The 20,599-nt window shown below is 47.3% G+C and overlaps 1 protein-coding gene across 6 annotated transcripts in view; it reads right to left on the reverse strand.

Moving 5' to 3' along the window:
• Dgkg (diacylglycerol kinase gamma) overlaps positions 1-20,599 on the reverse strand; it is a 200,951-nt gene that overhangs the window by 97,039 nt on the left and 83,313 nt on the right. For 2 of the 6 annotated variants that reach the window (XM_036203473.1, XM_036203479.1), the window contains 10 exons: positions 19,161-19,210; positions 16,338-16,412; positions 15,576-15,698; positions 11,002-11,119; positions 9,267-9,355; positions 6,330-6,446; positions 5,387-5,479; positions 3,547-3,606; positions 1,280-1,381; positions 801-880 (listed from right to left, as the gene is read on the reverse strand). In XM_036203473.1, coding sequence (XP_036059366.1) covers positions 801-880; positions 1,280-1,381; positions 3,547-3,606; positions 5,387-5,479; positions 6,330-6,446; positions 9,267-9,355; positions 11,002-11,119; positions 15,576-15,698; positions 16,338-16,412; positions 19,161-19,210 — 907 coding nt within the window. The remainder of the gene's footprint in view (positions 1-800; positions 881-1,279; positions 1,382-3,546; positions 3,607-5,386; positions 5,480-6,329; positions 6,447-9,266; positions 9,356-11,001; positions 11,120-15,575; positions 15,699-16,337; positions 16,413-19,160; positions 19,211-20,599) is intronic. The other 4 variants (XM_036203474.1, XM_036203477.1, XM_036203475.1 and 1 more) reach the window with 4 other exon arrangements.

Raw genomic sequence — 20,599 nt, forward strand, 5'->3', positions numbered from 1 at the left:
CTGGCCTCGGTTTTCCGGCTGTAGCTTGGGACCACTAGGTCAGGTCAGGAGACATGCTGCCTCTTGGATGGAGGTGGGGTCCTCACAGTACTTGCTTGAGCTCTACCTAATGTTATTTCTCTAAACTTGGATTCCTTCATTCATCTGCTCATTTCCCAGACTGTGCAGGCCCGGGAGACAGAGGGTTCTGCCTGTACCCATTTCTCCTCCCACTTTGCTGGGCTTACTTCAGCTTTGCCCAAACCCTGCAGTTCCCTCACTGTTAAGGTGGGGTTCAGGATAGGCTGGGAGGCCCTAATCAGGTGAATCTCACCAAGTCTTTTAAACCAAGAAAAGACTTGGGGCAGGGAAGGAAGGAACAGACCCCTCAGAACTTGACTCTGGCAGCCTTCACAGGGGCTCATGTGGTAGGTCCCCTGCTAAGCACTAGGTCATTCTAATCCTTAGGGTAACCCTGTGAGAGGTGATATCACTGCCATCTGTGTTGCAGAGGAGGAAACTGAGCGTGGGGAAGTAACTCACCTGGGCCACATGATGAAGTGGAAAGTAGCCATGAGCCCAGATTTCCTTGACCACACAGGCTTTGTTGGGGTTCAGGACAGGTTGTTTCAGCATTTCTATTTTGTTGCTTTTATTTTTTGAGACAGGGCCTCTCTGTGTAACAGCTTTGGCTGCCCTGGAATTTGTAGGCCAAGCTGGCCTCGAACTCAAGAGATCTGCCTGCCTCCTGGGTGCTGAGATTAAAGATGTGTGCCACTACACCCGGCTGCCTTTCTATTTTGAAATAAAAGAGGACATACCTTTCTCCTTGTCTCCCTCCACTTTTGGGGTTCACCAAGACCAGCAGGGGGTGAGTTCCTGGGCTAGGGATGATCTTGTACTTAAAAAGGAGAAGGAAAAGAGCATTATTCAGCAGTAGGATGATGTTGAGAGAGTGTTGGAAGGTGGATGGGAAGCTGGCCAGGCAGGGGAGGAGAGGAAGGAGGGGGGCTATTTGTCTGCTGGCTGAGCTTTCTGAGGGAGAAAAACAGCTATTCCCAGCGTGAGAGACTTTTAAGGAGGTTAACGGCAATGAGAGTTGGAGCTTGGATAGGGCAGTGGCACCAACTTCAAATTATGTAATTGTGTGGCAGTATGCCCATGGCCACAGGTCAAAATTTGTGAGAGACACGGTGAAAGTCTAGAGGGTACAACCACCAAGTCACATGCACCATGAGCACTCAGGCCCCAGCACCTTCCACATCCACACATCCTGACCCAGTTTTCCTCCTAAGCTCACATTTCTCATTATCCAGGGATGCCTCACCATTGGTACCGCACCATCATGCCCAGACAGACCGCGTTTCGCATAAAGCTGGTCCTCCCGACTGGTGTCCTGCTCCTGTTCAAGGTGTGGTTACTCAACTGGGCATCCAGGGGGAGAGGCTGGCCTTCCAAGTCCTTCCCTAAAATTTCTCTTGCTGCCATCATGGTCCATTCCCACCCACAACTGTATGCTCCACACCCCCACCCCAGTTCCTTTCTGGGAGACCATATCAAACATGCTGCCCCTGGTAACACACCTGTAATGACAGCCTGTTGCTCTCAGGATCAAATCTAATCTCTAAATCTGGCATCGAGGCCTTCTCAGCCTCGCCCCTTTCTTCTGTGCTCTCCTCATTCCTCCCGTTCCCCCAGCAACAGGCCCTGAAGCCTGCTGCCTGCCTCCAGTGAGTGTGTCTAACTATGCACATGCTCACGTGCGTTTGCTCTTGTCCCACGGCTTACATACTCTCTTCTTTGTAACTGCTTAAAGAAATCCAGAATAACCCAGGACTCAGTTCTGGAGTCACTGACTCTGTGACATTGCCCTCAGCTATTCTGACTAAAACTACTGTGACGTGGAATGTGCAGCATCCCCTGCAGCCTTTATATTTGTCTCTTTGCATTTATTTTTGTCTTTCATTTTCTGGGAAAAACCTCAAGCCATCAAGTAGATCAGAAAAGACGAGGAGCAGAGTGGAGCTTCCATGGGTGCCTGACACAGGAGCGCGCCCTCAGTAAATTTTTGTGGATTCAGCTGAATGGTATTCCCACATAGAGATACAGCTTGGCTTCGTGTTCAATATTTAATGCCTGCGTTTGTTAGTTTTAAACTTCACAGCCATCTATCACAATATGACAGGTTTGCAAAGTGCAATTATTATTGTTTGTGATTTCAAAGAGTTCTCTTGTAGGGTAATTGTGTGATACTCAGAAGCATCTTGGAGCCAAGGGAGTAAACCCTTAAGTCTGGGGGGTAAAATTCAAAGTACTTGATAGCCCATTCTCCGTGGGACCTACCAGTCAAATTGATGCCAGTGTGGGACACCTTACGTCTCTTGCCCTCAGTGTGTGTGTGTGTGTTTTCTTTTAGGTGCCTAGAGCTTTCTTTTCTGGGTGTCTAGACTATTTCTTGGTGTCTAGAGCCTTCTCTTCTGAGTGTGTAGAGCATTCTCGTCTGTTGATTATTTTATCTTACACCTTCAATTTCAGTTTATCTTGCAATTTCAAAACACAGGATCTCCATGGTCTGGGTCTACAGCACGGTGGGAGGCAGGCAGTTGCAGGACATGCTAAACCCACTCTTAAAACAGGGTTACGAAGCTTGGAGGCATGGGATAAGACCCCATCCTTCTATTTCCTGTTCTGACGTTCTTTGTATCTCATCAGGCTGCCTTTTCTGCATTCCTCAGGACTCCATGGAGGACATGCAAAAAATATTCATTGGTGATGCTTAGTGAAAAACGAGGTCTTAAAATACACACTTAAGGATCAAGAGCCTTTGGTAGACCGTGTTCTAGAGCTAGGTGGATAACTACAGAAAACACATTGTCCAATTTTACCCCACACTTTCGTTACTGTTTAGGAGGTTGCATGTTGTAGTTTCATGTAAACTACTCTCTCTCTCTTTCTTTTTAATATTTATTTATTATGTATACACTGTTCTGCCTGCATATATACCTACACACCAGAAGAGGGCACCAGATTTTATTACAGATTCCTGTAAGCCACCGTGTGAATGCTGAGAATTGAACTCAGGACCTCTGGAAGAGCATCCAGCACTCTTCACCTCTGAGCCATCTCTTCAACCCCTAAAATGTATTTTATGTATCAGTGTTCTACCTGCATGTATGCTTACTTGCCAGAAGAGGACATCAGACCCCATTATAGATGGTTGTGGGCTGCCATCTGGTTACTGGGCATTGAACTCAGGGCCTCTAGAAGAGCAGGCAGTACTCTTAACCCCTGAGCCACCTCTCCAGTGTAAATTTATCTTAAAGAGGTGACGAAGCCAACTAGACCATCAATGGCACCAGCCAGTCACCTTGCTCACCACTTGTCTGTTGTGTGGCAGTCAAAGGTTAACCCCAGAGGCCCCGATAAATGTCCTCTTGTGTGACAGAATGAGTGGGCTAAGCAAGCAAATGCTGAGACACATTTCCTCAGACCCCAAGCTACTCTCTCCCTGCCCCAGCCTTTGGACCCACTTAGACTGAGTGGTCGGACTGCCCATTCACGAGGTACCTGCGTTACAAGTTCACCCTTGGAGGCCACGCTGCTGTCCGACTTTCCTCCTTGCCTGTCCTGCGAGGAAGAGAACACAAGCAGCCTCTGAGAGGGAAACAGCCTACTACAGGGCAGGAGAAGATCACAGTGCTAACGGAAATGGCTCTTGCCAACAGAGAGCTCAGACAGGAAACCGGGAGTTTTTCAAAGTGGGGCTCCGGATCTCAGCAAAGTTGCTCTAGGCTTCCATGGGCCCCTGTGATGACTGTAATCTGCAATGACAACACCTGTGGCGACAGTCACCTTGGGACATGGTAGGGACTGAAATAGGCAGAAATAGTTGGCTGTGGGCTTTAAAAGCAGGCCTTTCTCTTAGCTCAGCAGGACTTGACACCATGGCGACCAATCGGATCCTCTCTTTGCTTGTTCTTCTTTCCTGTTTCCAAGTTCATTGTTTATTCTGTTGAAGTGTGTCGAGCAGACTGCATGATGTGATGCAGTGTGTGTGTGTGTGTGTGTGTGTGTGTGTGTGTGTGTGTGGTGTGGTTGTGTGTGTGTGTGGTGTGTGTGTGTGTTATGTGGTGTGTGTGTGTGGTGTGTGTATGTGGTGTGTGTGTGTGTGTGTGGTGTGATGCAGTGTGTGGGGTGTGTGTGTGTGTGTGTGTGTGTGTGTGGTGTGTGGTGTGTGTGTGTGGTATGTGGTGTGTGTGGTGTGTGTGTGTGTGTGTGGTATGTGGTGTGTGTGGTGTGTGTGTGTGTGTGGTGTGTGTGTGTGTGTGGTGTGTGTGTGTGTGTGTATGTGGTGTGTGTGTGTGTGTGTGTGTGTGTGTGTGTGTGTGTGTGTGACTGCTGTCTCTGCAGACAACACTGGCTTTACCTGGTCTTCAAACATTTTATTAAGAGAGTAAGTAATGAAGCATGCCTGCACCTAACATTTTTTTTAGAATTTTATTTGTTTTATGTATATGGTGCTCGGTCTGTCTGTATACCTGCAGGCCAGAAGAGGGCATCAGACCTCATTATAGATGGTTGTGAGCCACAACGTGGTTGCTGGGAATTTAACTCAGGACCTCTGGAAGAGCAGCCAGTGCTCTTAATGGCTGAGCCATCTCTCCAGCCCCATGCACCCAACTTTTGTGTTGTTGTGTTTAGCTTTGTATCTTTGAGCATTTCCACTTTTGCATGGTTTGCCTTTCCTATTACACTGTTGTAAGTCTTCACATGAGCTCAGCTTATTCACCTGTGCTGTGGATAGCTGTGTCCTCCATAGGAGGGGAGTTTTGGGATATGGAGTTTGTGTATCTCTAACTTAATAGAGACTGACAAATGAATTTCCAGAGTGGTGATTTTCTTAAAGGGATTTTAAATGACAAAATAGTGTCTGCTCTAGGCAAGGGTGAGAGGGGAGGGATTAGTGGCAGCAGTTTCGAGATGGAAGTACGGTCTTCAGGAAGCAGAAAAAGTTTCAGGTGGGAGCAAAGGAAGTTCAATTCATCTTCATTTGTTTCCAAATCTGTCTGAGACACTTGGGTAGGAGCCATTGAGAGAGAGGAGAAAGCTTGGTAGGGATGAAGGAAGCTGAGAAACTGCCCAAGGGTAGGTGGTCCCTGGGCTCTGTCTGAAAGACACTCAGAAGGGATGCTCCAAACATGTGGAAGCAGCAGCTGGAAGCTGCTGTGTCCGAGTTTTCTCGCTCAATCTGGCTGGGGCAGCACTGATTTCTTTTCAGCGTTCACCAAAGCATAAGCCCTAGGAACTGGTGGGGCAACAGGGAGGGAATGGGAAGTCGTGAATGTTGCCTGTCTCTGACTCCTGAATCTAGAAAAGCCAGAGCCCTGGTGGGGGTAGGAGCACTTACTCGGGTGACAGGGCATATGGCAGTAGGCAGCAAAATGTGGTCTTTGAGTTCCCCACCGTCACACACTGTCGATAATTCACATTTGCGGTGGAACTGGAGAGAAAAATGGAGATGAGGATGAGCAGAAGTGACCACAGAAACATCAGGAAGGTGGGGTGCAGAGGTTTTCTGGGGAAGCAAGCAAGTGCCCCTGCGTCTTAGAGCACTGCCAGCTTTAGCTTTCACAGGATTGTTGAGTATGTGTGTGAACATGTGGCGTGTCTGTCAGGGACCTAGGAATGAGGCCAAATGTGGCCCCTTTGTGGATTTCCGGTTTAGACACTCCAAAGGAAGGCTAGCTCTGAGAATAAAACCGTGAGAGGCTGGAGTATAGGGACAACTGAACTGTTGCAGTGTGAGAGCCCCTTTGTCTGGCTTGCGGGGAGCCTCCTCTCTCCGGCTGATACCTAGCCAGGGGGCACAAGACACTGCCCAGAATTAGCTTTGCGAGGCAGCCCAGGTGGCATCTGTCATGTTCAGAAAGCTGTAGACTCTGGTATGAGCGTGGCAGAAGTATGACCAGGCCTCCAGGTGAGGTATGGTGCTGCTGAGCGGAATGTGCCTTTGGGCCAAGTGTTAACTCTAAGGTGTGGGTGAGCCAGCTTTCCAGTATCTGATCCCTGTCCCAGTCTGCTGGTACCCCAGCCCCAGGTGAAGGAGAGTTCATGTTCTAGCCTGCTGTTCCCAGCTGCTGGTCATGTAGGCAGTAGGTTGGCTAACTTCTTAAGCAGTCCCCCTCTCTGGGCAACTTGAGGAGTCATCATAGGCTGAGAGGCTTGGGACCCTGTTTGCCTTATTCCTTCGCTCTACACTTGCCCTCTGGAAGGATGTTCACTGTCCCAGGCTACAGCTCGGGCAAACCCCACACTGAAAAGAAGTAGGGCCGCCCTGGGCACCGACCCACCGTCATCCGGCACCACACGCAGTGCCGCGCGGTGACACTCTGGTAGCACTTGATACTTTTGTGGCACCGGTCACACTTGACGGAGGAGTTCCCTTCCACCCACGCGTGCTGCATCACCTGTGGGAGGGAAGGGATGGATACCAGGGAAGGCAGTGGAACCACGCCCCTGGGCCCAGGGTACAAAGAACTGGGAGGCGCGAGGAGCCCCGAGGGCCCTGTTTCCTCAGTCGTGGACGCTTTCTTTGTGGGATGCCATGTTCCTCCCTGCCTGGCCACCACGCTGAACAAAGCTGATTAAAGTCCTTCTCCACATTGTACTAGCTCTCACCCCGGCAAGCAAGCATCTCGCCTGCCGTCCCTCTGTCCCTCTGCCTCAGAGAACACCCTGGTGAGCCCTGTCCTCATGGGGACCCCCTTCTAGGAGGCAGTATGGTGCAGGGGAAGCCAGAGCGCTGGGGTGCAGTCTGAACCTTCGGATGTCACCCATTTTGCACCTCACAGCAGGGTGCCTTTTGGACACTTTGGGAACCTCTCTGAGTCTTTGGACCTCCCTCTTTAGACACCAGCATGAGGCACCTGTGGGATTCGGGGAGGAGGCAATCAAACAGCGCATTTGAACATCTTCCCTGGCACACTTCTCTGGTGAACTTGCTTCCCTCACCTCAGCTGTCTCTTGCAATCACCTGTGGGTATTTTGGAAGTCCTAACGCCCAGCCCACACTCCAAATAAACGAGTCTCTGAGGTTGGGGCCTCAGCTATTTGACTTAGTGTCCCTGTGTGATTTCAATTCACATGCGTTAAAGTGCCCCCGAGTGCTTGTCATGTGTAATGGTACCTGAGAAGCAATCTGGAAGAAGCTGGGTTACAAAGTCTAAGGTAGTGAGTCAGGGCACCATAGGGTCCTTTTCATACCCATTTCCTGGCCATCTGGATGCAGCTGCTCCCTGGCTGGGAAATGCCACCAGCACAGACCAGGAGGGTATGTATGCATACCTCTAGCAAAAAATGGCAACCTCTGACCCATTGCCTGGGAGTCTCTGTACTCACATCTCTCCCCCTGGAGTCCCAGAGAACTCAGGACTTTCCACTAAGATGGAAAAAGATGTGGAAGAGTGGGGGCTATCTGGCAGTGCTCAGCTTCAAAAACGATATTAGAAACATGCGAAACATCTACATGATACTATCCCTATTTGCACTGAACAAGAGCAAATGTTTTAAGTTACTTAGCAGCTGTGTGACACTATTCACCTAGAATATTTTTGCTATAATTTATTGCTCCAAAAGATGTGTCACACTCGGCTTGTAGTTTCTCACCTCCAGCTGCATCACTGAGGGTACAAGGAAGTCACTTTGTGAATTTGTCATCTACATGGTCACACTGAATATGCATTGAAATGATTGTTTCCGTTTTGCAGAGGGACACGTTGAGGCTTCAGGGAGGTAAGTGACTGGCATTAGGTTCTAAGGTTGGTGAGTAGCCATGCAGGGACCCACAGCCGGGTCTTTTGACTCAAGCCTCAGGGTGGTTGTCCCAGTACCGTGTTGCTTTTCCAGACTGTCTGGGTTTTAAGAAGTGGTGAGAGACCTGGCTTGTCCCTGCAGGCTCACAAGGTTGTGGGTGTGCTCTACTGGCCCTTCAGTAGAGCCCCCCTGTTCTCTGTGTCAGATGCCAAGAGTGTAGGCAAAGGCCTGAGCCTAGGAGACCCACTGTGTGTTCTGGTGGACGTCAGGCATGGACATGGAGGGGTATGCATGAAGAGTGGTGTGGAAAGAGGAGATCAGAGGTCATGCAGTGGTTATGGGGCATGCATATGAGGAGGCCTCTGAGGAGCCTTCTCCCAGGAGGCCTTCTGTGGGAGGGCTGTGAGCCATCCCACCTTCTCACTATCTGCTGACATTCCTCAGCTACATCTTCCCTCTGCAGCAAGACAGATGATCTTGCCCCAGTTTTAAGGGCAATCTGATTCCATACTCAGCAAATGGCACTACCCAGCAGCCAGGAGAACCCTGGGAGCTGTTCCCTACCCCTCTCATCCTCGACATCCACGTGCCCAAGTCCTTGAGCTGCTTCTCTTAGCTGCCTTTCAGACTCCTTCCTTGTCTTCTCTACCTTTGTTAGTAGAGTCTGTCAGGGACACTCAGACACAACCAGTCCTGAATGAGTGGATGGAAACAGACCCAATCCGCTCTGCCTTAGGGCTGTGCTACATTGTGCCATAACCACTGAAGAATGCCCTTCCCTCTGGCTTCCTTCCTACACCAACCTTAGAAAGAGTCACGTAATTGGCAAATTCACCATCTCTCATGTCTGAAGCTTCTCAACTGCTTTCTAATTCTGGAGCTGGTCTCCCAAACCCTCCTCCACCTCATCATCTTGTGAACACAGCTCCTTGCCTTTCCCTATAATCATCTTCTGACCCAGCCATTCCAAACCAAGTCCAGGCCACAGTCATGCATGTCTCCATGCCTGTACACAGGAGCCCCCTTCTGTTAGAATGCTCGGCCCTCTTCTGTGCTCTTTGAAGCTCCCCTGGTTCCAAGAACAAAGCAAATGCCACCTCCTTGGTGAAACTTTTTCTTTTAAGCCTCAGCTGCACATTCCATATGGGCCTATTATGATAGCGCACACCTCACAGCTATGAATTTGCACTATGCCCACGTGCCTATCTATCTCCATAACCTGGGCAGCATTTAAGCAGATTGGATACCATTTCTCATAACCTGTGGATGCCCTGGTACAGCGCCTGGCATACACTGGGCCTCAGGAAGATGCTGAATGGATTGATGGATGAATGGGATGGCTTAGGGGTGGTCCTTGAGGCAGAGAAGGAACTCGAGAAATCTCTCCAAGCCCCTTCCTGCATAGGAATCTGTGATAATGGCCATACTGTCCCTGAGGCAGCATGCAGTAGAATGAGCCAATGGGTGTCACCAACCTCGCCACTCCTTTTGGCTTTTGAGTATGTTTTCACACATCCAGGAATGTTTTTGGACACACAGCGTTGGTGGACAGTGTATTTACAGTCTGGAAAAAAGAAAAAGGACAGAGCTTATGAATGCCACCAAGGAAAGATCCAGCCCTGCTTCCCCAGTGAAGGCTTGTTTCTCCTTCTGGGTGGTCAGTGAGGAAAAGAGACACATGGAGTCGGCCTGGCCTAGTGGAAATCTAACACTGTGCTCTTATCCTCTGAGCAGTCTGCAGCTGCTCCCAGTTCTTCTCCAGCGCTCCCATCTCTTCACACCACCTTCCCCTGAAGGCAGTGACCACACAGAAAAGCGAAGTCAGAAGGAGCGGTGTGAAACCATGCCTCAGCATTGCATGTCAGGATGCCCGTGAGTGGACAGAAAGGCCACGGGCACTGGGCTGATGGACAGTATTGGACACAACCCACGGCATCCTGAGTAATGGTTTTGCCTTTTAGAAATTCAGAATCAACTGGGTGGCGGTGGCAAACGCCTTTGATCCCAGCACAAGGCAGGCAGAGGCAGGCGGATCTCTATGAGTTTGAGGCCAGCCTGGGCTATAAATCAAATTTCAGGACAGTCAGAGCTGCTAAACTGACAGAGAGAGAGAGAGAGAGAGAGAGAGAGAGAGAGATTGATTCAGGGTTCTCCGTCGATGGGCACACTCTTCCTCTTTCCAGGGCAGGGATTTTGCAGTATCAAGTGAGACATTTGTGTGAAGCACCATGTGTGGGGTCAGATTAGGTGTCCCACAATTGCTCACTGTTGTTGTAACTGTGATTATACAAGTAGCAAAGGGCCAGAGGTTTCCCACGTTACCAGGAATGAGAATATATTGATGAGCTGATGTTTAAGTGGGTCTGGAAAGATGGGTGGGACACGAGGTGGCTGGCAGAGCTCAGTGTACCCACATCCCTGGACCCTCTGGAGCCTCTGACTTTAGCCCTGCCTCCTCTTGCTCTTCCCCACTCCCCCAACTCACCTTTCCTCTCCCCTTCCCTCCATTTCTTTTTCTTTCTTTCTTTCTTTCTTTCTTTCTTTCTTTCTTTCTTTCTTTTTTTTGGTTTTTCGAGACAGGGTTTCTCTGTGTAGCTTTGCGCCTTTCCTGGAACTCACTTGGTAGCCCAGGCTGGCCTCGAACTCATAGAGATCTACCTGGCTCTGCCTCCCTAGTGCTGGGATTAAAAGCGTGCGCCACCACCACCCTGCCCTTCCCTCCATTTCTTTCTGTGTTTACCATCTTAGTCCTGAGTTAATCCCTCATGTGTGATTTTTTTTCTGCTTTCTCCTCCAGTTTTACTAAATGGAGTACAAAATGAAGTAAACATATAATTTTATTTCTCATTGCACTTCTAGAGTATAGAGTATGTTCTAAACTAATTAGCACCTCAAAGCACACGTAAAATGCACATTGGCTTAGAAACACAACTGCAATTGGTGTGAGATGCTTTTAAATCTATGTAAGAATTTTAATACGTTTTTTTCTAGAAGACCAGTGGACCATGACTCCAGCAGCAGCAGCAGCAAACGTCTTGTCCACTTGACTCAGCTAGACCCGAAGCAGGGCCCAGAGGCCTTGCTGTTGAAACACTGTGGGGGATCCCACCATCTGGGGAAAAAGGGCCTGGACTTTCCCTGGAATGGATCAACGAACAGTGTGCAAAGCAAACAGAGCCCAAGGGAAGAGCTTGGAGGACATGTACTCACAAATGCAGCACAGGCCTTGCTTCCGAACACCCATCAGCATGACGTGGCAGAAGTTACAGTAAGTGGGCTTCTTGAAATGCTTCAGGGTCCAGGCATGCCTCCCGTCCCCTTTGGAGCCCTGCAGAGGTAATGGCAGTGAGATGTGGAGCTGTACCCCACTCAGAAGCCAGAGGCTGCCTCATGCTGGTGTTTCTTTTTCTTTAAGTAGTGTTCTCTTCTCATACTTGGAAGATACAGTACTCAGATTCCTTAACAAATTCTTAGTGTGTGTGTGTTCTAAAATTAGCACATGCAGAAGGAGAGAGCCTCTGAATGGAAGTGGGAGAGGACCTAAATAAGCCCTCTCCTACCTGGACACTTGGAGTATAACTGGAAGAGCAACTTGATATGTCTGTCTGTCTGCCTATCCATCTGCCTATCTATCTATCTATCTATCTATCTATCTATCTATCTATCTATCTTTCATTTATCTCTCTATATGTCCATCTGTCTGTCTATCTGCCTGCCTATCTTTCTATCTATCTATCTATCTATCTATCTATCTATCTATCTATCTATCTATCTCACCTGTCTATCTGAAAGAGTCTTTAATCATTGCAATCTTTGACTAGCCAGCATCCCTCTTTGGACTCTAGTCTAAAGAAATAACTTTTGAGAAAATAGATGAGCATTTCTGTGCTAGTTAGATGCAACATTATTTCAAATATTGAAGAGCTACAAATATCCTATTGGTCCCCAAATTGCTGAAATTGTAGTACATCCATTTAATTTAAACTAGGTGGCAATCAAGGAGACATTTATAAAATCATCCAGTGGCATAGGATACAACTGAGTTGAAAAAAATCAGAATGCCAATTAGATAGTGCATTATGATTTCAGTTGTAAATAATAAGACATTTAATGGGAAGCTGGGTGTGGTGGTGCTCACCTTTAATCCCAGCATTGAGAGGCAGAGGTGGGTGGATCTCTGTGAGTTTGAGGCCAGCCTGGTCTACATAGTGAGTTCCAGGACAGCCAGGGCTGTGTAGAGAGACTCTGTCAAACAAAAGATTTCATGTGCTTTTTGACCAAAGTTAACTATATCTGGAAGCACTCTGTATTTATTTTTCCCCTCTAATTTCCAGTTTCTTTTATATTTTCTGAAATTTATCTTGTGAATATAGACTAGCATTATAATTAAGAACAAATGGCTTAGTAAAAATAATATACTTTTTTTTTTTTTTTTTTTTTTTTGAGACAGGGTTTCTCTTTGTAATCTTGGAACTCACTCTGTAACCAGGCTGGCCTTGAACTCAGAGATCCACCTGCAACTGCCTCCCAAGTGCTGGGATTAAAGGCATGTGCCACCACCAGTTGACTAATAATATGCTTCTTATACCAACTTAAAAATTTTTAGATTTATTTTATTTTATGTGTATGAGTGTTTTGCCTACACACACACACACACACACACACACACACACACACACATACTCTATGTGTGTGAGCTTATACCAACTTTCTGGAAACAGATAAAATACTAAAGTGAGGACTAGTGAGATGGCTCAGTGGGTAGAGGCACTTGGCAACCTGAGTTGGACACGATGCAGAGAAAGGGTAACAATTGAATGTTGTCATCCTCTGATCTCTACATGCATACCACATGTGTGGAAAGCCCCACTCCATGTAAATAAATACATGTAACTAAAGCAACAACAGCTCTAAAGTGAGAGCTGTAGAGGGACTGGATGTTTCTCTCCTGAATTTCTCAGGGTCAAACTACCCTCAATCATGACATGTATGAGCTGTGCCTCACATGGTCACATTTTCCCTGGCAGGCGGGGTCCTCCATGTTCCAGGCCCTGGTACACCACCTGGCTTGAGTCTGGCTTTGGGGGCACCTCTCCTGCTGCATCTTTCTCAGGGGTTCCACCGTGAGCAGCACTGGGGGTGGTCTGAAGGGCAGTAAAAACTGGGGTTATAAAGTGACCTTGGATGTGTGGTCAGGGACATGGAGTCCAGTCCTTACATCTGGGTGTGCATGCCTTTGTACTGCTCGCTGTGGCCAGCCCTGCTGCGGGGCCTAGACGTCTTGTGGTCCCTGGAGTTCACATTCTTGGTCAAATTCTTTCCTGTTCCCCTAACGTTTGTCTTCTTTCTGCTTGAAAACCCTCTTGGAGACCTGAGTTGTCCGGAGTTAAGATCTCTTTATTCAAGGGTCTCCACTTAAGTGTGAAGATTTGCAGGTGGGCAGCAACTCACAAAAAAGACCAATTTACTCATTCTTTTGGCAGATGTCTGCCCCAAGGACTTATGATGATGATGATGATGATGATAATGATAATAATAAATGTAATTCCAGTCCACTCTCAAATCCTAATCGGTACCAAATACTGTGGGATACAAATGTAGTGGAATAGTAGTAAGTTTATTTCTAGTATACAGATTAAAAAGCAAACAAACAAACCAAAAAACAGACTCAGGACTTCTGTCACTAGACCAGTGCCACAGGAAGAATGAGTGACAGTCAGTAGTCAATATGCACTTTTCTCCACCACCTTCTACAAGGATTTTCCTGCGTGGAAGGAAACTTGGCACCCTGTCAGCAGATCTGCTTATTCACCAGCTAAAGGACCATCGTTTTATCTGGAAACACCTCTATTGTCTAAGTCATGTAGCCCTAATCCCACACCCACAACAAACCAAGAGGCTCCAAGAGGCAAATGAACTGAGGGCCTCAAAGAAAACTTTTGCTTGGGCTATAGCGCCATCGTGTGGCTCGTTCATTTCTGGTCAGGTTTTTGCCCCATTGCCACGATGTGACCAGGAGACAGACTGTGCATGCTCTCTATGGAGAGTCCCAGCAATCTCAGAGGTGATATGTGTGAGTGAAAACAGCGAGAAAGCCATTCAAGACGTTGATGGGGCTTTCTCTAGAGGCCCGGATATTACTCATTTGAAAATTTATTCAGCACATACTTAAAACAGATTTTTAAGGATTTTGATTAATATCAATGAAATTTACATTTATTTTCTGTTCCCCACATTTTGTGATGTGAATTCTAGTTCTATTCATGACTGATTTGGTGTTTGAAGGGGACACTGGAAAGGATGCTGAATAAATACACAGGTTTTACCTGCTGCCTCCAGAAATGTGGACTCTTTCCATACAAGATGCTGGTGGTGCTTTGAACATTAGCACACTCAGTGTAGGGAGAACGGAAATTGGTTCCTTGTGCTTGAAAGGTCTTAGTTTCATTCCCCCAAATGAGAACAAACTAAGCCAACAACAGTGTGTCAGGACAGCAACCAAGCAGAGCTGCCCTTTTGATCCGGTGCCAAGGGAGCATTGGCAACAACCTACTTGGCTTCTCTGAGCTTATGTGGGTTCTTGCATGTGAATCCCCTCAGCAAGAGGTCACTGCACAAAGGTCCCAATGTCACTGAGTGTGGCAGCTGGGCCTCTGCTTAGGTGTGTGCCTTTGGCCAGTCCTTTACCGTGCTGGACCTCCATTTGTAGAATGAAAGGGATAGTCATATTACGTAGTTATCAAGCCAGGCCTGGTATGCGGTCTGTAAACCCAGCTACTCTGGACACTGAATCAGGAGAATCACAAGTTCAAGCACCAAGACCTGCCTGGGCTACAGAGCAGGTCTGAGGCCAGCCTGTGCAACTGAGTGAGACTTGGACTGAAAATAAAAAGTCAAAAAGAATAGCAGTGTAGACCAGTGGCAGAGCGCTCACCTAGCATGTGTGAGGCCTTTGGTTCAGTTCACACACACACACACACACACACACACACACACCCCTGTGAAACAGAAAACCCAGTAAGGTCTCAAAATCTTTCCTATCCTTTAGGGATAAGCCAAATCCCCTCCAAGGTTTCTGCTCGCCACTCTGACTAAGGGGTAGGTGTTGGAAAGTGTGGGGGATTTGGAGACAGGGACAAAACCCAGCTCCTCGTCTGCTCAGAACTTTGGTTTTCCATCTGTACAAATTGTGGTAAAAAGACCCACCTTATCTGTTTTGATTGCTTAACCAGAGTCCACGCACGAAAGCCCCTGCAGCAGATCACTATTCCCCCATTCTCTTCCTTCCTTCGCCAATTCTTTTAGTTTTAAGGTACACTTACTTATTGGCAGAGGGCTGAGTGCTTGTGTCATGGCATGTGGAGGTCAGATGACTAGGAAGTTCATTCTTTTCTTTCACCACATGGGTTCTGGGTGTCGAACTCAGGTTATCAGGCTTGGTGGCAAGTGCTTTTATGTGCAGAGCCATCTTACTGGTCCCTGTCCTAACACCTTAAAACCTAACTTGATGAGAAAATGAGATTCACCTTGAAGTTTCCTTTGCACTTAGCATGGTTGAGTATGTGTCTTGCAGACAAACACTCTCCCTTACAGTGCACACAACAAAAAAATTTCCCCTTAATAACAGTGCATCAGAGGGTATATTTTGGGCATGAACAAGTGAAAGGGATGAAAATATAGAGCACCCTGGAGCCATCCTGGAGCGTACTGCTTGCCCATCAGGAAGTCTGGAACAGACACTAGCAACAATGTGGAATCAAGAGCTATTGAGTTTACTGACTTACAGAGTCCTCCATTCCCAGGAGGACCAGCAGTGGGATGGTGGTCATCCCCACATGGACCCACTCCTGCAGAGACACAAGGCCATCCTTGTCGTGGTCCATCCCTTGCACCATCTCCTTCAATATCTGTGGGATCCAGAGAACAACAGTTCATTTCCATCCTTTTCTGGATGCCTTTGCTCTCTGTTTTCTCATTGGTCCTGTGCTATGTTTTCTTTTCTACCCATTTCCCTTCTTATTCAGAGTGAGTGAAGAGGCAAAGGGACCAAGCATCGGGGACACCGGGGGTTCTAAGGCCAGCTCTGCCCTGCCCCGACCTTAGGTGACTCACTCTGGCTCTCTGTGCTCTTGGGTTGCTCATCTTAAAATGGAAATAATACCGCTGTGTTCATGGAAATGCACACAAAGTATTTAATCTGATACCTGGTACATAGCACCTGCCAGGGCAGTTAACAAGAACAACAGATGATGGACAACTTTGTCCCAAGCTGTTTCAGGCTCTAACCCCTCTCTTCTATGAATTCCTGTCATAAAACTGTCTCTGGTGGGAAGGTTGGGGGAACTGCGTTTCTACCGTGTCTAGACTTCCTCCTGCTGTCCTAAGCATCTTTCCTGTTGGAGAATTGGGAGGTCAAAGTGTAAGGCTCCAAAGAAGCAGCTGGGGAGATGGTCTGGGAGCACACAAGAGCAAGCATCCTTCCATTACACCCACACCCCAGGTGTACCCCGCTCTCCCTGGAGTGAACTGTGTTTGTAGAAACTCACAGGCCTGAGCTCCGTGGGATCCCACTCCAGATACTGAGCAACATGTAGCATTTGGTTCACAATCTGATCCATTTCCTAGAAATAGCAGGAGAGAAAAACATCAAAGGGAGAGCCTCTCCCTCCTCCCACTGTTCTGTCCTTTGACCTGAAAACCACAGGGAATCTTGAAGCTTCTTTTCTTTCTTTTCCTTCCTTCCTCCTCCCTCCCTCCTTCCCCACTCCCTCCCTCCCACCTTCCTCCCTTCCTTCCTTTTTTTCTGTAACATCCGAAAATGCAGTTGAAGACAGGCCTCTCTTTACCATTCTTATAATTTGCTCTCCGTTCCCAGGCTAAGGAAACGGTCTGTCTGCCTTTGGAGTTAGGTTCATGTCCTGTGTTGTCTTGGCTCAAGCACTGCGATTTAGATTTATTTCAGTATCTCCTCTTTCCTTTGTGTTAGAGTCAACCCTGAGCCTAGAATTTGGCAAACAGGAAGTTGTGAAGGGCTGATTTGCCTGATGGATTACCCCTTTGGCACCAAGGCCTGTCTCTACCTAAAATGCTACCAATGTGCCAGATGCTGGTGAGTCAGTACATAGAGGGACCCATGGAAACATTGTGCTGGGGAAATGTTTGGTGTCAGTTAGCATCTTATGTATGGATACTACTTAAGATGTTCATAGTTATATTGTTCTAGGAGATTGTGTGGGCGAATTGGAAAGTGTTATTTCCATTATGTAGAATTTAAGGTTAAGCCAAGCAAGCCAAGCGTCAACTTTTTTTTTTTTTTTTTTTTGATATTTTTTTGAGACAGGGTTTCTCTATATAGCTTTGGAGCCTTTCCTGGAACTCACTCTGTAGACCAGGCTGGCTTCGAACTCACAGAGATCCACCTGCCTCTGCCTTCCGAGTGCTGGGATTAAAGGCATGTGCCACCACGCCTGGCTTGCTATTTGCTTTTTAAGACACATTTTATCTTTAATTGTGTGTGTGTGTGTGTGTGTGTGTGTGTGTTATGCATGTGTAGTACAGGTTCCTGGAGAGGCCAGAAAAGAACATCAGATCCCCTGGAGTTACAGGTGATTGTAAGCTGCCCAACATGAGTGCTAGGAACTGAACTTGGGTCCTCTGTAAGAGCAGTATTCACCCTTAACTCCTGAGTGATCTTTGCAGGCCTGACACAGGTCCGTATTCTCTCTGTATGTCTCTCTGTCTCTGCCTCTCCCCTCCCCCATTCTTTTCCTCTTCTATCTCATGCTGGGCATGAACTTGTGATCCTTTTCTTCAGTCTCTTAAATGGTCCTTTACTCAAAGGGAGGCAGTAACCCACAGCAAAACCACAGGATGAGGCAGTGAGTGGGTGCAGCGGAGTGGGTAGAACGTTTCAATGGAAGAGTGTGTGAGTCTCCTGGGGTGCAGGAGTCTAGGAGATAAATGTGACGTAGGAACTGAGAATTCGACTCATTGTGGACTGTGCAAATAGAAGCAGAGTGGTCTAGCTTCAGGAAGAAGTAGGTCCCCATCTACTCTGGCCAGGTCACATTTGTAGACATAAAGCGATGGATGGGCAGGTTCTATTGTATGCCACATTTTAATAATGGTGTTGAAAACCTGGAGCTTGTCCAATGTGGGTATTTAAAACAGCTAATGAGGAACAATGCAGAACGGGGACCCTTTGGTTTTGTGTAATGGGTGATAGCACTTTGAGATATTCAAGGTCATTGTGTAGCTTGTATTTCCCTTGCCCTGGTTAGCAGCAGAGGGCAGCTGGAAGCTGAGGGATGCAGGGAAGGGACAATATGAAGGGTAGTCTATTTTGAGTCCCTCCTGGGTTGGGGAAGGAGGGCATACCAGCTTATTTGTGTGTTGTCCAGCAAACACATGCCTGGCATGCAGGCAGGAAGCCCTGTCCATGTGGAGGGGTGGCCTCTTGGTCATCAAGAGTGTTCACAAAGGAGCTGGGAGCTCACCAGCCAGGGATTCCAGGGGTGAAGTTGAGTCAGAGGACTCTTGAGACTAGTTTCTGTCCACCAGCATTATCTTTAAAATACATCTGGATTGAACCAGTTACCTCCTGCAATGCTCCTGTTACATGCAAGGTTGCCATTGTTACCACGAAGGTACCAGAGTAGAGAGAGTTGGTTCATTGGCCTAGTGGACTTACTTTCTCTGTCCCTCTGCCCCTCTTTCCTTTTTTCTCTCTGTCCTTCCCTCCCTCTCTCTTTTTCTTCCTTTCTTTTTCTGGTTTTAGTCAGCCATACACACTTCAAACTCAGAGCCTTACTGTTTGTAATCTCTGGCAGTCAGTCATGACCACAAGGCTTGAATCCAGGGCCTCTTTCTTTCTTGGACTTTTCTCTCTCTGGCCTTCCTCTCACTGACCTGTTCTTGTCTCTTCCTGAAGGGGTGAAGTGAGGGTACAGGGTTCTGAACAGACAGAACCGGGCTCCTAAGCTCCTAAGCTTGGGTAGATAGGAAGCTCGCCAGTAACTTCCTCTTTTCCTCTTGCCAGGGCCTGTTGCTTCTCGGATCCCCTCCTCTTGACCCTGGGTCCCAGCAGGAAATTTCAAGGGAAGTCTGTGGACAGGGAAGTTACATTTGATGAAAATATGAAAATATCTCGCTATCCTGAGACTGTGTGGTTCCAGGCTTCTAGGTCCAGAAGAAGGAAAATTGGACTCTTTGGAAGCAGCAGGTAGGGACTTTGCTCATGATCTGTATCCCTTAGCGAGACCTGAAATTCCTGTAGGGATGGAACTGGGCGTTTGGATGCTTTCCTCACTGTACCTTGCTCTCCCTACTCTCCCTCAGATCCCAGGGCTTCATTGAAAGTGAAAACTTACCACTTGGTCCAGGAGTCCATTTTCATCGGAATCATAGAGACGAAACATGACTGCAAGAAACACACAGGTTAGGCCTGAGGTGTCCTCCAGGAATCAGCATGGCTGATGTTCTGCTACTCCTGTGTTTAGCTTAGATCTGGGCAGCATTGGGGCACAGGCCATTAGAGCCAGCTAACCCTCTGAGGCACAGTAGATGACTTCCTTAGGGAAGGGGTGAAGCCAAGGAGAAGAATGAGGCTGCCTGGCTTTTGGACTCTTCTGATCAGTGATTCTATGGCACACGAGCTCCAGGTCAGAAGTGAGATTCCCTAAGCATGCATATCTTTCAATGTCACCTGGGCATGACTTAAAAACTCGTGTCCAGCAGCTGGGTGGGCAGAGGCACCAAAATTACAGCGAGACCTTCACCACCACTCTACACAGAATAGAGCAGAGTTAGGCATGTTGGGATCTTGGTGTGCACTACCACTCCTGGGATGCCAAAGAGGGTATTTTCCTCCTGGATCAGTCACCTTATCTGTAAGATGGAAACTGTAATGATTTCTCCTAGGGTGATCGTAAGGATTAATATCAACGGCTATGGCAATCGATAGGTCTCAGAATGCAGAAAGCACTTGATAAATTATTTCTCTTTATTTTCATTTATCAATGAACATTTACATATGACATTCCTTAGGCAGCAGATACTGCTGTGTATGCATTTAATCATAATTACTCTGTCCTTGGTAATAATGTCATGAAGCAGTTGCTGCTGCAGAGGCCACAGGACATTCAAGATATTGAACTTTCTGAATCACCCTTTATCCCAAATGCTAAGAACCAGGAACATTTCAGATTTGGGGTATTTTTGCATTAGGGAGTATTTTATATATATATATATAAAATCAGATATTTGGGTGGATGCTACCTAAGTCTAAATGCAATATTGTATTATATTTCTCATATACCTTATATGCATAGCCTTCAGGAAATTTTAGGTAATATTTTTAATGCAACTCATTTTGATTGCAATCTAACACATGAGGTCAGATGTGAACCTTTTCACTTATAACATAAGTAAAGTCTCAAAAGTTTTGGAGTTTGGAGCAAATGTCAATATGCTGCTTGGAGATACCTTAATAGCTGCAGGGAGATGAAGTAAACAAGGAAGATCTGGGAAGGATTGGGACTAAGGTTTAAGTGTCCACCGACACAGTTACATTCACCCAAAATTGCAGAGGTGTGCTCTCTGGGTTACTGTGACCTCACAAGGAAGCAGGGCAGGAAGCAAGCTAAACATTTCTTCCCTTCCACCCCCATTTTTTATGCTGTTTACACCCACTTTCTCTTCTGTGCCCCCCTGGTGCTGCCCTGGCTGTCTCTCAGCACAGGCTGTCTGGTCATACTATGCTACTCTTATATGATCATTTGCCTCCAGATGTTTAATTCCCTGAACCATG

The sequence above is a fragment of the Onychomys torridus genome, chromosome 12 (assembly GCF_903995425.1).
Source record: "Onychomys torridus chromosome 12, mOncTor1.1, whole genome shotgun sequence".
NCBI classification, from domain to species: domain Eukaryota; kingdom Metazoa; phylum Chordata; class Mammalia; order Rodentia; family Cricetidae; genus Onychomys; species Onychomys torridus.